Source organism: Pristis pectinata, chromosome 5, assembly GCF_009764475.1.
Source record: "Pristis pectinata isolate sPriPec2 chromosome 5, sPriPec2.1.pri, whole genome shotgun sequence".
In the NCBI taxonomy this organism is placed as follows: domain Eukaryota; kingdom Metazoa; phylum Chordata; class Chondrichthyes; order Rhinopristiformes; family Pristidae; genus Pristis; species Pristis pectinata.
This window is the reverse complement of record NC_067409.1, coordinates 82,965,564-82,982,993: the sequence shown is the minus strand read 5'-3', so window position 1 is coordinate 82,982,993 and position 17,430 is coordinate 82,965,564. Positions and strand designations below refer to the sequence as shown.

Genomic DNA, 17,430 nt, shown 5'->3' with positions numbered 1-17,430 from the left:
TGAAGACCAAGCTTTTTGGTGAAGTTTGACATGGTTGGATCACATCTACATATAGGCCAATCATTATTTATACAGAACAGAAAGTACTGCATCCTCCCAGATGATTCATTACATCTGTGGTGCTGGATGAGATCATTGGCTCTTGGCATGGAAGGAATTGACAACAAAGCAATTTAAATTTAAAATAGTTTTGCTCAAGTAATAGAAATATTCTAGCTTCGTGCCTCCTTGAACTTCTGAATTCGGAGCAATTATCATTATGGCTTTGAATCCCAAATTAATTCAGATTCATTTCCATGAATAAATTAGCTCTACTTATCTATAATTATAGGGTGCATTTTTTTTCCCTGCAGTGTGAAATATTTCACTGTTCTGTTATGGTTATAAGGATTTATTTTCTGTATTACTAGCTAAATCTTCCTTAATTGTGTTTCATCATTTCCCTCCAGTATGCTGATTATTTTAACTTCTTTGCATATGTTTTTTAATAATCCATCTTATAAATTACCAGCAGCTTCAATTTCACTATTGAACAATGCTGTTAGTTTTTCATGGACTGTGATTTTTATTAACAAATCAAAGGCCCTTTGGTAATGCATTAATGCAACTGCTTTTCTGAGTGAGTTTGTGTTATTAGGAGATTAATTTCTGTGTTAGGTAAAAGCTCCTGGAGTATGAATAGTGTTCACAAATGCCCGAAGGTCATTGTGTCTTATTTTTCAGTGTGCCACTTGTAGTAGAAAGGAGCAGTGTTCAATATCACACTGTGCCTAGCTGTCTGCTTCTTTTTGCACAAAGCTTCTTTGATGGATGATCTTGCATCACCTATTGCTTTTGTTTCTTCAATCAATCCTGGATTTATTTGGTTTTAAATCTGCCTGTTCAGATATGAGATTAGTTAAAAACACCTGTGAAACTGCTATTGCCATTTTGCCTAGCAGTAGGAATGGGAAACCAGTTTGCTTGTTTTCTTTCCCCACCTTTTATTCTCTTGAAGGTGAGGGCTCTTGCCAGGACGTAGTTTCAGGGAGCACATCCAATGTTTACCTCACCAACAATTGCCTTGTCCTTGTGGTGCACTCATGATGTTTGGATCCATGCATTGAGGCTAGGGTAGGAACATTGAGGCTAGAGTCATTCTGAACTGGCTGTTCTCATGTAAATTGACAAAAATGCAACTTCCTTCTTTCCTTGACTTCTTATACAGGTCATGTACCTGCATAGTGGCCATGAAAAGAGCCTAAAGGTGTGTGGAATAAGGCAACTATTACAGTAAGAAATGAGTTGGGAACAACCACGAGCGTTGCCTTGGGCTTGAAACTGTGCAAGGTCATAAATATCGCTGTCAGAGATAAAAGAACACTACCTAATGTTTATGTCGCCAACAATTGCTTGCACATTTTGTGTGTTTTGGGCTTCAGAGTGTAGATTTGCATTAATCCTGGTTAATTTGGTGCTCTTTCATTTCTGTGGCTAACTTTTTATCCATTATAGGCCTGAGTTTAGTGTGATTCTGAACATCACTCCTTATTTCCCCCAGCCTATACTGGCTGCCACTTCCAATCCTCTGTGAAGCTTTACACATTCTGGTTCCCTATATATTATTGATCTTTAATTCCTCAGCAGTTTGTAGGAAAAAGGCAATTTAGCTTTTGAAATCAAAGGATGTCCCAGAGAGGTTAAGAGCCAACAAAAAGTATTTTTTGAATTGTAGTTATAGAGGCATAGTCATACAGAATGGAAACAGGCCCTTCGGCCCAACTGGTCCATGCCGACCAAGATTCCCATCTAAACGAGAACCATTTGCTTGCATTTGGCCTATATCCTTCTAAACCCTTCCTATCTATGGACCTGTCCGAGTACCTTTTAAATGTTGTTAATGTACCTGCCTGAACTACTTCCTCTGGCAGCTCATTCCATAGTTGCTATTGTTGTGTAAGAAAACACGGTAGCCGTTGAGTGCACAATGAGATGCTGCAAATAACAATGAAATAGACACCAAATAATCTGTTTTGGTGAGGTTATTTGGGGACTAAATATTGGCCTTGTGATCAGGGTGGGATGGTTGGGGGTAGATGGATATTTTCTGTGTTGCTTTGAATAGTCTGGTAAGATCCCTGACATCTTCCTGCAAGTGCAAATGGTGCCATGGTTTACTACCTCATCTGAAAGAAGTCACCTCTGACTGAAGTGTCAGTTTAATTTGGAACATAAGGGCAGTAAGGTAGCGTAGCAGTTAGCGTAACGCTATTATGGCACCAGCAATCAGGGTTCAATTCCCACAGCTATCTGTAAGGAGTTTGTATGTTCTCCCCGTGACTGCCTAGGTTTCCTCTGGGTGCTCCGGTTTCCTCCCACATTCCAAAGACATACGGGTTAGTAGATTAACTTGGATGTAATTGAGCAGCGCGGGCTCATCAGGCCAGAAGGGCCTGTTACCGTGCTGTATAAATAAAGTTTTTAAAGTTTATAAGTGTTTAGTGGGGGCCCAGAACCCATGACTTTCCGATGTTGGGAGTGTTTCCGCTAAACCATAATTGAAGCATGTGCCCAGATTCTTGGCTGGTTTTTGACTTAGACTGTTGATGTGGGAAGTGATGCTTGTAAAATTATTTCTTGAGCTGCTTACATATCTTTAAATTCTGAGGCTTGATCTTTAAAAATCCTGAACAAGGAACTTTGACCCTTCTGTGCAGCTCTGTAAAAGCCATTAGAGTTAATATTTGAAATTGCATGCTTGACCTTTTCCAGTGAAATGAACAAGAAATTGAAGTATGTATTTGACATTTTCAAATTTTTGTTGTTGACATTTTACTGTTTTCAGTAAGAAGTGATGAGAATTGCATCGTTAAAATTTTTGGAGTTAAGCTGAGAATATGATGACATAGGGAAAGAGAGCCTCAAAACAAACAGTTGTAAAATAATTTCCAACTTTTAATAGTTGTCACAATTTTTGATCTAATTCCTGTTTTTGTCACTTTTATTTCTGCGAATGCATGAATTTTTTTTGTGATGGCTTTTAAATAATTCAGCGACTTAAGCCACTTTTATATGATTAAGAGTCTCATTGGGCTGCCAAAGGATTTGCTGCCAAACTAACTGTGAACCTAATGGCTCTCTCCATTATTGATAAGTAAATGGCACCACAGCTTCAGATGAGAGGCAGATATGCAGTTAAACCAAGTCTGAAAGCTGTCTAACTTATGGCTCTCCGCATTCAGCTTGAAGAAAATGTCATCTCATGATTGAAATGCATTGAATAGTGTGGCGATGCAGCATTTGCATCGTAAACCCAAACCAAACTTGCCATAGCAAGTTAAGTTTAAATGCCCTTTTAATTGATCATTTGTAATTATTGTCACTCTGCCTCAGGAGCAGGGTAGGGGATGAGAATAACTTTTTTAAGTATTAGGCTTAAGTTGCTAGAGATTTTAAAAAATGTAGTTTTTTTTGTATTTCACTTTTCTGTCTTTTTTTTCCTGCTCCATTTATGTTCTCTTTTTCCCTTTCCTGCTTACCAGACCTGGATTCAAAGGCCTTCTTAAAATTTTGATCTTTCTCTCTCCATAGAGTTCAAATAATGATAAATGTGCCAAAATGTGGCTAGTCACATAGCAGGCACGGTAGTGTAGCGGTTGTTTAGCGTGACACTATTACAGCGCCAGCAACCCAGGTTCAATTCTGGCCGCTGTCTGTAAGGAATTCTCCCCGTTTCTGTGTGGGTTTCCTCCAGGTGCTCCAGTTTGCTCCCACATTCCAAAGACATACGGGTTAGGAATTCGTGGGCATGCTATGTTGGCACCAGAAGCATGGCGACGCTTGCAGGCTGCCCCCAGAACACTCTATGCAAAGAAGCATTTCATTGTGTGTTCCAATGTACATGTGACTGAAAGATATTTTAGTTTTTTCCTCATGCTTGATTTCTTTGGTGATCATCTGTGGCACTGTGAATGGTCATCTCTTGAATCAGAAAGATGTTGGATTGGAGTCCAGTGCAAATCAGAAAGAATGTTCCACTTTAAATGGTTGCTACCTTTTGAAAAAGAGCAGGGGAATTCTCTATAGTCTTTTGGTCAGTAGTTATCCCTCAAGCTCTCACTCTCCCACTCTCTCTCCCCCTTCTTATTACCAGGGTAAGGGAGTCCAAAACTAGGGGCCTTAGATTGAGGGTGAGAGGGGAAAAATTTAAAAGGGACCTGAGGGGAAACTTTTTCACACAGAATGTTGAGTATATGGAATGAGCTGCCAGAGAAAGTAGTTGACACAGATACAATAGTATCCTTTAAGAAGCACTTGGATAGGTACATGGAGGGATGGGGCTTAGAGGGATATGGGCCGAATGCAGGAAATTGGGATTAGCTGAGTGGGCACCGTGGATGGCATGGACTGGTTGGCCATAGGGCCTGTATCTGTGCTGTATTGTTCTATGACTCTGTGACTCAACCCACATGACCAAAATAGATCATATGGGCGTTTTTATGTTGTTGTTTGCTGCGTGCAAATTGGCTGCTTGATTTCCCATTGACATCAATGACTACGTATTAAATGGACTTCCCTGTGTAAAAGTCATTCTCGTGATGTTCTGAAGTCATGGTGCCATTAGAAATGCAAGTGTGGCCTTTCAGTGTCCTCTGATTTTCCCTTCCTCCTGACAGTAGTCAAGAAGGAGTCCCAGTGAAAATCTCTTCTATGTGGAAGAAACCAAAAGCAGATTGGGCGATTGCATTGCAGAGCACGTGTGTTCAGTACACAGGAGTCATTCTGAACTTCTGGCTGCCTGTCATTTCACTTCCTCATCGCTCTAACCTGCTGTTTGTGGCTTCCTGTGCCATTACAGTGAGGCCCAATATAAGACTGAAGAGCAGCACCTCATCTTCCACCTGAGTAGGTTGATGCCTTCTGGACTCAATATTGAATCCTCCAACTTTGGGCAACTCTGGGTGACCAAAACTAGATCCAAGGTCACATTAGATCCAGATACCATGCTTAGATAAGAGGGACCCACTTTGACCATGAATATTAATTTCCAGCCAGCCTCTGGACCTGCTTTCTTGAAGGAGATTCGATACCAAGCATGAAGGGGGATTCTAGAACTGGAAGAGGAATTATTGCACGGCTGTGGGGAAAGGGCAAAGGAGTGGGTCTGGTTGCTCTTCCATAACGTCGTAATTAGAACAGTGGGGCAAGGGTTCTGTTTCTGTGCTACTTTGATTTCAGAATGAATACAATCTCCTTGACTAATATAATCATAATTGTGATTGCTCTTAATCAAGGCAGTGAAAATCTGCTTATTTGTGAACTGCTGCTCTCTGTGTAAACTTTTTCCTTTACCTCTTCATTCTCTAGAATCACGTGAATCCCGCCATGGATTTTACTGAGACCCCACCAGGAATGCTGGCCCTTGACAACATGCTGTACTTTGCCAAGCATCACCAGGATGCTTACATTAGGGTAAGGCCTGTCACTTAATCTCTTTCATTGTTAATGCCAACATCATGGATTGTTTCACCCCTGACTGATATCACGTGAACATTCTTGGAATGCAATGCAGGAAGCAGGGGAAGTTGTGGCTTAATTATTCAGAGCCTGGTTTAAACTCCATTTGGACTAAAACAGAAAATGCTGGAAACACTCAGCAGGTCAGGCAGCATCCATGGAAAGAGAAATAAAATTAAGGTCAAAAACCAGTGTCAGCAATTTCTGTAGACAAAGTTTCTCCGACCTAAAATATTAACTCCTTTTCTCTTTTTGCTAATGCTGCCTGACCTGCATTTTCCATCATTTTCTGTCTATATTTCAGATTACCAGAGTCTTCAGTTCTTAGATTTCTATTTCTATTTCCATTTCCATTCAATTTGGAGCACCACACCTTGGGAACCATTTATTGGCTGTGAAGTGATCACAGGAATAATACTGATGTGTGACTTGTATTCATTTTTATAAAAGCTGTTGTATGATCTGATTGAAGCGTTTCAAGGAAAGAGAATTAAATGGAGTAGATAGAGAGAAACTATCTCTGCTGGAGGAGGAATTGATGTTGAGGGGCTCTAATCTTAAAATTAGCGCCAGGACATTAAACACTGGAAACTGGGAAGCATTTTTCCACAGAGGTAGACAGGATCATCCGGAATTCTTTTGCCCCCAATTCTGAAAATGCCCTCAAGGCCAAGGCTGATATTTGTCATGTAAAGTTGTAAAGGGATATGGAGAGCTTTATGGGTGAACTAAATTAAGATGCAGAAAAGTCATGATCTAATTAAATGGTGGAGTAGGCTGCAGGGTCCGAATGACCTACTCCTGTTTCTGTTTACACCACTGGCTACATGTTCAGAAGCATTGTATTTGAGTAATTTATTCAGTTATCAAAACTAGAGTCATTGCTACATCAAGCTACTTAAGTTAGTGTCGTGATTGCAGTTGAATGGAATGACATATAATTTTATAGCACTGTGACTGGCCACAGATTTGCACCAGTATTTCTGCTTCACACATGCTTCCTGTCAGCCAAACACTTAAATCTTTCTGTTTTTCATTCTGCCCCTTTCTCCCTTGTGGAAACCCTCTTAGACGCCTCTGTGTGGAGATGAGCTCCATCTTCTCTCCACTTCCTGGGTGAAGAAGCTTCTCCTGAATTCCTTTATTAGATTTGTTTGTAACCATCTTATATTTATGACCGTTACCTTTAGACTCGCCCACAAGTAGAAGGCTCTCCATCAAACAGCTTCATAATTTGACAGGAATCTTTTGGGTCACCTCCTCCGTGCATTCATTTATCAGTGCTTCTGTGAAAGTGACTCACTGCATCAGCATAAAATGCATTTTGTAATCCATTAGTATCCCCTTGGCAGCAGTGACAGCTGAGGCCATGTGCCAACTCTGAAAGATCAATTAAATTTTAGCCATTGTAATACTTTCAAATAAAAGTCAATAGTTTGAAGTTGAAACTAATTCTGTGACATATGATACACAGATGGATCTAGCAATATAATTTTTCTAAGTTTATTTCCTGCAATTGAAAACAGAGAAATTCCAATAATCTGCTTTCCAACCATTTGGAAATCCAAGTAATTTGACATCTAGCTCACCAAGTGATGTTTGTAATTTCCACTCCACCAGTCCCCAGTTCCCACACACTCTTCCTGCTCACAGTGCCCCCAGTTTCCTCTTTCCCTTTCCACTCACCAGGTCCCTGGTTCCTGTGTCATCTGAGCACTTGCTGGGGCCTCAGTTCCTGCACTCCCTGAACACTCACCAGGCAGCCTATGATTACTCAACTCTGCTGCTGCCCATACTAAGTTTACGCAATTAGGCCTGAATTCTTTCCAGCCATAAGGATCAAGTTAGAGGTCCCTCACTACCTTTCATTCAGAAAGTCAGGAGGCATGGGATCCAGGGAAACTTGGCTGTGTGAATTCAGAATTGGCTCACCCATAGAAGACAAAAGGTGGTTGTAGACTGAGCGTATTCTGACTGGAGCTCAGTGACCAGTGGTGTTCCGCAGGGATCTGTTCTGGGACCCCTGCTCTTTGTGGTTTTTATAAATGACTTAGATGAGGATGTCGAAGGGTGGGTTATTATGTTTGCAGATGACACGAAGGTTGGTGGTGTTGTGGATAGTGTAGAAGGTTGCTGTAGGTTACAACAGGATATTGATAGAATGCAGAGCTGGGCTGAGAAGTGACAGATGGGGTTCAACCCGGATAAGTGTGAAGTGATGCACTTTGGAAGGTCGAATTTGAAGGCAGAATACAAAGTTAATGGAAGGATTCTTAGCAGTGTGGAGGAACAAAGGGATATTAGGGTCCACATCCATAGATCCGTCAAGGTTGCCGCGCAGGTTGATAGGGTTGTTAAGAAGGCATATGGTGTGTTGGCCTTCATTATTTCGGGTATTGAGTTCAAGAGCTACCAGTAATGTTGCAGCTCTATAAAACTCTGGTTAGATCACACTTGGAGTATTGTGTTCAGTTCTGGTCGCCTCATTATAGGAAGGATATGGAAGCTTTAGAGAGGGTGAGAGCATGTCCTATGAGGATAGGTTGAGTGAGCTAGGGCTTTTCTCTTTGGAGAGGAGGAGAATGAGAGGTGACTTGATAGTGGTGTACAAGATGATAAGAGGCACAGATCAAGTGGACAGTCAGAGACCTTTTCCCCAGGGTGAAAGTGGCTCACACGAGGGGGCACAATTTTAAGGTGATTGGAGGAGGTACAGTGGGGATGTCAGAGGCAAGTTTTTTATGCAGGGATTGGTGGGTGTATGCAATGCACTGTCGGCAGAGGTGGTGGAGGCAGATACATTAGGGACATTTAAGAGACTCTTAGATAGCCCTCCATTTTTCTATCATTCATGTGGCTGTGTGGGAGGGAAGGGTTAGATAGATCTTAGAGCAGGGTAAAATGTCAGCACAACATCGTGGGCTGAAGGGCCTGTACTGTGCTGTAATGTTCTATATTTCCCTCTTCCATTAGGAGCATCATCCTAAATTAAGACTTCAAGCCTTCACAAAGCAAACCCCATTGCAGCAAGTTGCCTCACAGGCAGCATGACTGCACCAAGTTTATAACCCCTGAGTTTATCCAAGGAAGCCCACTTTTTTGTGAATTGCTTCACATATATTTTTGAGAGAAATATTTGCAAACTAAATATTTGGGTGATTTTCCCTATGGGGATTAGATGGCACATGCCACCAGTGCTAATGCCCTGCTTTACTGCTGGGCCCCTGGAGCTTTAAGAATTTAATGTTGGAAGGGAATAAAAAGTGGAAAAGAGTCTGCTGTTCAGTTTTTGTTAATGTAAAGGTGTCTCTGTTCAGTTTGCACTTGTGGATATGTGAGAACACATAGCTGGCAACACAGCTTATAAGGGTACAGGAACAGACCTTTCGGCCCACAATGTTGTGCTGAACCAATTACATCAGTAATAAAATGCCAAACTAAACTAATCCCTTCTGCCTACACAATGTCCATATCCTACCATTTCCCTCATATTCATGTGCCTATCTAAGAGTTTCTTAAACGCCCCTATCGTATTTGCCTTCACCACCACCCCAGGCAGCGCATTCCAGGAACCCACTGCTCTCTGTATTAAACACTTGCCCTGCACTGAACTTACCCCCATCACCTTAAATGCATGCCCTCTGGTATTAGACATTTCAACCCTGGGGAAAAGAATCTGGCTGTCTACTCTATCTATGCCTCTCATAATCTTTTAAACCTCTGTGAGATCTCCCCTCAGCCTCCGCCAGAAGGAACAACCCAAGTTTGTCTAACCTATCCTCATAGCACATGCCCTCTAATCCAGGCAGCATCTTGGTAAACCTCTTCTGCACCTTCTCCAAAGCCTCGACATCCTTCCTATAATGGGGCCACCAGAACTGAACTGAATACTCCAGATGCGGCCTAACTAAAGTTTTATAAAGCTGCAGCATAACTTCCTGACTTTTGAACTCAATGCCTCGACTAATGAAGGGAAGCATGCCATATACCGCCTTTACTACTTTATCAACCTGTGTAGCCACTTTCAGGGAGCTATCAACTTGGACCCCAAGATCCCTCTAGTCATCAACATTGTTAAGGGTCTTGCCATTAACAGTGTACTGTCTCCTTACATTTGATCTCCCAAGGTGCAACACTTCACATTTGGCTGGGTTGAACTCCATCTGCCATTTCTCTGCCCATATCTGCAACTGATCAATATCCCGCTGTATCCTTTGCCAGTCTTCTACGCTGTCCACAACACCACCCATCTTAGTATCATCTGAAAACTGGGTTATTAATTATCCAAACAATAAGATAGACCCAGAGTTCTTTTTGGTGAAAGTAGGACCAAATTGAAATCAATGAAAGGAAGATATTGTGCAGGATTTATGGTGCTTATAGTCTTCCTGAGGGTTGTGCATTATTACATATTTGTTCCTCTAACAGTTTTGCCACAACAACTTGTGTTTCTTGCAAATGAGTAACATTGAGCCATTGGCATATATTCCATTTATCAAAATAGTGTGAAGTCACTCCCAAAAGAGATTCCTGTCCCCTCCATTTCAAATAGGGAGGTGGTGAATCTGTAAGTAAGCTGTTGCCAGCAGCAAAAGAACTCTCTCCAGCAATTATTATGGATGAGTGGAGCATTCTTCCAGTTCTGTAAATATTAGATGTAACTTAGGCAAAAGGAAAAGGGCAACATGTGTTCTATTTACTCAGGCAAATGCAAGTAAAGCAGGGATCACAGTATGTCCTTGCCTCTGGACTGTGAATAATGCAAGATGAAATGTTTGGTATTATTCATAGTAGGTTCTGAAAATTGGCATTGATTTTCTGTATGATGCCTGTAAACACAAGGGCTCCCGACCTGTGGTCTGTCTGCAGCAACACTGATGGCCTATCCTGGCGCTTCCAGAAAGTAAGAATAATTCTCCAGGATGTTGCTGCAAACAACTTTGAAGGAAATCAAAGAGCGATTTTATTATAAACACTTTTAATTTTAATTCATAGGGTCATAGAATGATCCAGGACAGTCAGCTCACTGAAACTGTGCCCAACCTGTATATTTAAAGGGAATGTGGTAAACGTCGCCCTGTGAGCCAGATGCAAAACCATGGAGATTTCCAAACAATGGGATAGTGGATATTTGAAGTTTCACTGTAACGTGCATAATGTGGGTGGCATGATGGTGCAGGAGTTACTGGTGCTACCTCATAACTCCAGGGGCCTTGGCTTGATCCTGACTTTTGGTGCTGTCTGTGTGGAGTTTACATGTTCTCTCTGTGACTGCATTGTTTCCTCTGGATGCTTCAGGTTTCTCCCACACTGCAAAGGTTATTTAGCTACTGCAAACAACTCTTTCATGTCGGTTAATGGCAGAGAAAATGGGTTGCCGGGAAATAAGGAGAGGGATGGATGGGATTGCTGTCCTGGAGGTGACATGAACCTGATGGGGCTGAAAGCCTCCTGTGTCATTATAACTTTAGAGCACCAAAGCTCCAATGCACACAGCCATTACATTATGGAAGTGCCCGCAACAGGGCGATACAGCACAGAAACAGGTCTTTTTGTCCACTGAATCCATGCTGACCATCAATCATCCATGCTGGTGGGGGAACAAGGAAAGTTTGTCATATAGCGACCACATCTTAAACAGCTGTTCATTCCTACTACAGTCTTGCATCCACTATTTAAGTGCCTTGCTTGATTATTGAATTCTAATGACTCCATTTGGGATGCAGAGGTACTATGAATTACTTCTGAAATAGAGTCATTTGTGGGAAATACTACAGCCAATTTATGCATTACCACAAGTTGCAATGCAATAATTACCAAATGTTTCTATGATGTTGACTAAAATATAACTGGAGACCTGCCCAATAATCAACTTGGTTTGAGGGGGGTGGGGGTCAGGGGGGAAGGGGGAGGGTGAAATCTTTTAAGTACACATGAAAGAATAGGCAAGGCACCATTTTAACATTCTATTCCATGACACCCCCTTCAGTGCAGCACCCTGGTACTGCATTGAAGTATTGGCCAGGACTATGAACTGAAGTCCGTGACACGGGGCTTAAAATCGCAACCTACTGACTTGGGTAAGATTGTGACTCCTGGCTGATACAATCATGCACTAGGCTATGGGCTGATGCCAGAGTCAGAACTGTGCAGTTTCTCTTTAATAATTGCTTGCAGATATATTCTACCGTATATCACTGGCTAAAATTGTAAAACAAAATCTTCAAAGATGAATTGTTGATATTAAAAGGCATACAGGACGAGTTGCTTTTGTAGGGCTGTTAAATACAGTCTGAAGTCTGAACATCAGGAGTGCCACAATGCTGAAATATAAGTACAAAATGCTGAAAATATTAACAGTTCTGGCAGCATTTATGAAGAAGGAAGGAGAGTTAACTTTTCAAATCAGTGTCTTTTCATCAGAATGCAATAGGTTTTGATGAAAAAGTTCTGATGAACTCATTCTGACCTCCTGAGGATTTCTAGCATTTTCTATTGTAATTTCAGATGTCCACATCTGCACTATTTTGCTTTTGTGTTGTTATGCCCTGAACCTGGAAATCAATTGAAATGCTGCCTTGAGTAATGCATGTGTTAACGGAAGATCACTTCACATTATTTGTCGCCGCAGTCTTGTACAGATTCAAATAGAACATTTGGTTGCTGTGCTGTCCTGACCTGTAATGTTTTTTCATTGGTGATTTGAATTTATAGTGGATATTTTTATGGGCTTTCACAAACATGATGTGGTTGATTAGAGCATAAATTGCAGTGCCTGGGATGGTTATACATTGTGCACAGTTCATGTGCAATGCAGGGAGTGGGTGGTTGAGAAGTGTGGCTTCAAATACTGCAATGGCTTTGAGACATCAATCAACTCCTGGACTTGTCATGTGTTGTGACCTTGTGAAACCGGGTGAGCTCCATTGATAACTGGGGGTGCCTTCACTTCCCTTGGGAGTGGGTGATGGTGTGGGGAATTGCAGGGTTTGGGAACATTTTTTTCCTTTACATGAATGCAATCTGAGATTTTCAGCTGAGCCTAATGCAAGCGTGAAAGGCAGTCTATTTACGGTAATCAGTTACATCTCCATCTCATTTGAAACTTGGATAAAATTATTTGATGATGGCCTGTCAAAATATGCACAGATTTGATGCCAGGAACGTGTGTAATTGATGCAGTTTAATCTTTGTTCATTCGAAGGGAAGAATGCAATGGTGTACTACCACGTTAGAACAAACACACAGATTTTGAAGTCTTAAATTGTCTGTGGGACTCTGAAAAAATTTAGGGACTTTTTCCATGTTTTCAATATGAGACCATCTGTATTTACATATTCTTTCTCTTTTTATGTGCCACATGCACACATTCTGTGAGCCACTTTCTGCAGTGCTGGATGATAAAAGCCTGGTGGGAATTATATGGTTCAGGTTGCACTCTGATTGCTGTGATAATCTGTTCTTTATCTGTACCATTCCTTTGTTAAAGACACTCCACATTGGGATCTTGATGCACTGCAAAACTGGCTGTTCTATAGCCACCCAAAATCGTGCTTGTATTGTTCAGAGTGTTTGCTTAAATCCCTCTAATCAGGTGTCTGGCCCTGCCAGAGTACTGAAGTGCCTCTTATCAAAGTCACTTATTGACACAATGTGCGATTGTAATCTATCCCCTTCCACCTCCATCATCTGTTAGCCCACACCATTACCCTCCAAGGTCTCTCCAGTGTTCAGTTTGGTTGTACCTCACTTGTCCAGTTCCGTCCCCGTGTACACGACTTCTCTTCCCACATCCATACCATTTACCTCTGCTAAATACTCCTGCCCCTCTCTGCTACTGCCTGCCCCAGCCTCTCCACTTCTCACTTACAGACTGACCATCAGCAATATCATCTCAAAATTAACATCAGTTTTCACATCTACGCTAACTGCACCCAGCTCAGCGAAATCACTCTTTTGACCCTTTATCACTAAATTATCAGAATGCTTGTCCAATGTCTAGTCCTGGAGGAACAGAAATTTTCTTCAACAAAACATTGGCCATGGTATTCAATCCTTATCACAAACTCTTTTCCTCCAGATCTTTTTCCTGGCACCAGTCTACAGTTGAACCAGATGCTTCACAGCCTTGATGTTGTATTTAGCCTCAGCTGAGCTTCAGACTATGTATCTTTGTATCACCACTGACTGCCTATCTCCACTTCAGTAACATCACCCAGTTGCACCACAACTTGGCTTAATCATCTGAAGCCCTCGCCCAAGCCTTGTTACCTCTGGACTTGACTGTTCTAATCCTTTACTATTTGGCATCATCTGTTCTACCATCCATAAATTTGCAGCCAAACAAAACTCGGACTAATTCATGCTGTGATCAGCCCTGTGCATTTTTCAGTAAGGCTTTCAGTGAAGTCCTGCCTTGATTTTTAAAATTCCTATCGTTGTTTTCCCCTCCCTTCTCTATTGCCTTTATAACTCCCTCCCATTTGCTCCTTTTGATGCTCTTCAAATGCTATCTCTTTGATTATCTTCCCATTTTGTGGATTGGTGCCAAATTTAACTTGATGCACCTTGCTACTGTGAAGCACTTTGGGACATTTCTGTGGTTGCTGCTGCAGAATCCATCTTATTTATTTCATTTTTAGGATGTGGGCATCATTGGGTAGGCCAACAATTGTCCATTCTAAATTGACCTTGAACTTAGGTGATGTGACTGCATTACCAGAGATTTGTTGATTCATTCAGACCCATTTCTTACCATTCTGTGGTCTGGCATTTTAGAACACAGATGTGTAACTTTTCTATAACATGTTTACTATTCGTTTGGTTTCTGATAGATTGTACTGGAGAACAGCAGTCGGGAAGATAAACATGAGTGTCCATTTGGTCGTAGCAGTATTGAGCTCACCAGGATGCTGTGTGAAATTCTCAAAGTGGGAGAACTTCGTAAGTTTTCATGTTACTATTCTAAATACAGCTCAAATATTTGTTAAGATACCGAGTTAAGAGGGAACATGTTGGTAGCAATTCTGTTTTTAAAAAAATGGTTTATGAGAAATATGAATGTTCTTACTGTTAATACTTTCTATCAGTTTACCACCTTGACAATGACGAGGCTTTGAATTTGAGACTTAATCCCACCTGCATCATAGATTTCAAAGGAGGGGGTAGCAATAGGTTTCGTGGGGGATGTGAATGTCAAGGTTTCACTCTTCCAGCTGTTCATTCTTAGTAAAGCATCTGAAAAGAAATACTAGCAGTTACAGAGCATTTTTCACATGCCCAGCACAGTGCTTTTGAAAACTTGCTTCATTGTTTGCAGTCGCAATAGAAATATAGGCAACTATATCTACCATCTGCTTGACACCTTTGAAAGTAACATCCCCAGTAATTCTGCACTGGAAACTCTGAGGTTGATCACACAGCTCCAGTCTACACTGATAGGCTTGTGAGCTTATTTCCCTGTTACACACTGTTGGTGGCACTGGTGGACCTCCTCACAATATGTTGGGATATTAAGCACAACACTGAGGCAGCTGAAACATGAGAGGCATCACAGCTTTTATTTAATAACAGACTATTGCTGTCTCTAATTCCCTCCCGATCTGCTTTAATCACACAACCCACTGAAACCTGACTTGGATAATTTGAGCTAAGTCTTTTATTTTAAAAAAATGAGTAAGTGCTAAATATGGTCCAATCCTATGAGGGCTATAAAGGAGTCTAACTAGTAATTAGATTTCAGCTTCCCAGTTTGCACAATATACTTGCCTCTTCAATAAGTTAAAGTTTCACAATAGGTGGAGGAACAAAAGTGCCAGACACTAACCATCTCCATCAAGAGAGTCTAACTGCCTACCATTAACATTCAATGACATTATTATTGTTGAGTCCCCCACTACCAACATCCTGGGTGGGTCACCATTCATCTGGACCAGCCGCATAACTACTGGGGCTACAAGGTAAGAGGCTGGGTGCTCTGTGGTGAATGACTCGCCTGTCACACCAAAGCCTTTCCATCATCTACAAGTTAGGTGCATGACACAATATGCTCCACTAGCCTGGATGAGTACAGTTCCTACAACTTGGTGCTATCCAGGACACAGCAGCCCATCTTATTTGGCATCCCCATCAACCACTATTGACTATTGAAAAAGACGCTTTTTAGTATAGGTTAATGGCAAAGGGAATCAAAGGGCAGTTGACAGATAGTAAGTTGCAGAGATACAGGGAAATAGGATCAAAGGGATTGTTCCCCCGGAACAGGTATGGATCAAATGGCCATCTTCTGTGTCATTATAAGTACAAAATATGTAAACACGTGAAAAATAATAATCACAAATTTGAGTCGTACAGCACAGAGAGGGGCCCTTTGGCCCAACTGGTCCATACTGACCAAGGTGCCCCAACCAAGCTAGTCCCATTTGCCAGTGTTTGGCTCATAACCTTCTAAACCTTTCCAATCCATGTACCTGTCCAACTGTCTTTTAGAAGCTGTTATTGTACCTGCCTCAACCACTTCCTCTGGCAGCTCATTCCACATAGATACCACCATTTGTGTTTTAAAAATAAGTTGCCCAGCATGTTCCTCTTAAATCTTCCCCTCTCAGCTTAAACCTATGCCCTCTAGTTCTTGATACTCCAACTCTGGGGAAAAAGACTGAGTGCATTCACCCTATCTATGCCCCTCATGATCTTGTACACCTCTATAAGGTCACCTCTCAGTCTCCTACATTATAAGGAATAAAGTCCTAGCCTGTCCAACCTCTCCCTATAACTCAGTCCCTCAAGTCCTGGAAGCATCCTCGTAACTCTTTTCTGTACTCTTTCCAGTTTAATAACATCTTTCATATAGCAGAGTGACCAAAGCTGAACCCAATACTCCAAGTGCGGCTTCGTCAGCATCCAGTACAACTGCACCATGACCGCCCAACTTTTATACTCAATGCCCTGACGTACGAAGGCCAGCGTGCAAAAAGCCCTCTTCACCACCCTGTCTACCTGTGACTCCACTTTCAGTGAACCATGGTCCAGGGTCCCTCTGTTTGCTATTGAGGACAACGTGACTGATAGCCGATTTCAAACATCTGGAAACCTGGTGTACAGTTATTGAGAGTGATGAGATAAAAGTGCATGATACCTGAAAATCAAAGTGGGTGTTGTGTTTATAAGCATTTGAGGCAGGGTGGGTAGGGTGTTATATTGAAGTGATTCAGGGCTATGGAGAAAGAGTGGGCCAGTTGGAATAGCTTTGGATTTATGCTGCACTATAGGGAGCAAATGGAAGAATGGAACTTATCTACAATTACACACAGCTATGGAGAGAGTGGGTTTTGGGATTAATTTTAGATTTATACAGGGTTGGGGGAAAGGATGGGACAGTGGCATTCTCAGGAGGTGGAGTGTTAAAGGAGGAGAGTGAGGCATTGGGATTATTTTCACCCTGCCCTGGCACACCTTCCTTTATTGCAAAGTTGTGGGATTCTACTTCTCTCTTTCATCCCAGGAAGTGCACCAAACTCTTCCAGATTGTTCTTCTGAGGCATTGGAATAAGGGAGATATTTTCACCCTTGGTGCAAGTATAGCTTTGCTGTGTTCGAGGGAGTTAATTGCTAAGTTGTCATTTTCTATTGTGACTCTCGAGCATTGATAGATAGTGCTTGTGTCATCAAGAAGGTTGTCCAAAAATACTATCTTATGGATTCAATGTAATTGAAACAGTAGAAGGTAAATTAGTCAATTCAAGGGCTAATGGTTTACTTTGGAAGTTATGTTAAATTACTATTTTGCTACAAAGACGTTTTCAATTTGTTGACCTGGTCTGGTGCATTTTGCATTTATCAGGATACATTGGTTCAGATGTAAAATGGATAAAATGCTTGAGCAATGTTAGGATTTTAAATATTGTCTGGAAAACATTAATGAAACTTAATCTC

The 17,430-nt window shown here is 41.5% G+C and overlaps 1 protein-coding gene across 1 annotated transcript in view; it reads left to right on the top strand.

The window, feature by feature from the left end:
- LOC127570593 (engulfment and cell motility protein 1-like) overlaps positions 1-17,430 on the top strand; it is a 188,106-nt gene that overhangs the window by 92,683 nt on the left and 77,993 nt on the right. Inside the window, 2 exon segments of the mRNA XM_052016288.1 lie at positions 5,347-5,451; positions 14,331-14,439. Of these exon segments, the coding sequence (XP_051872248.1) occupies positions 5,347-5,451; positions 14,331-14,439 (214 nt within the window).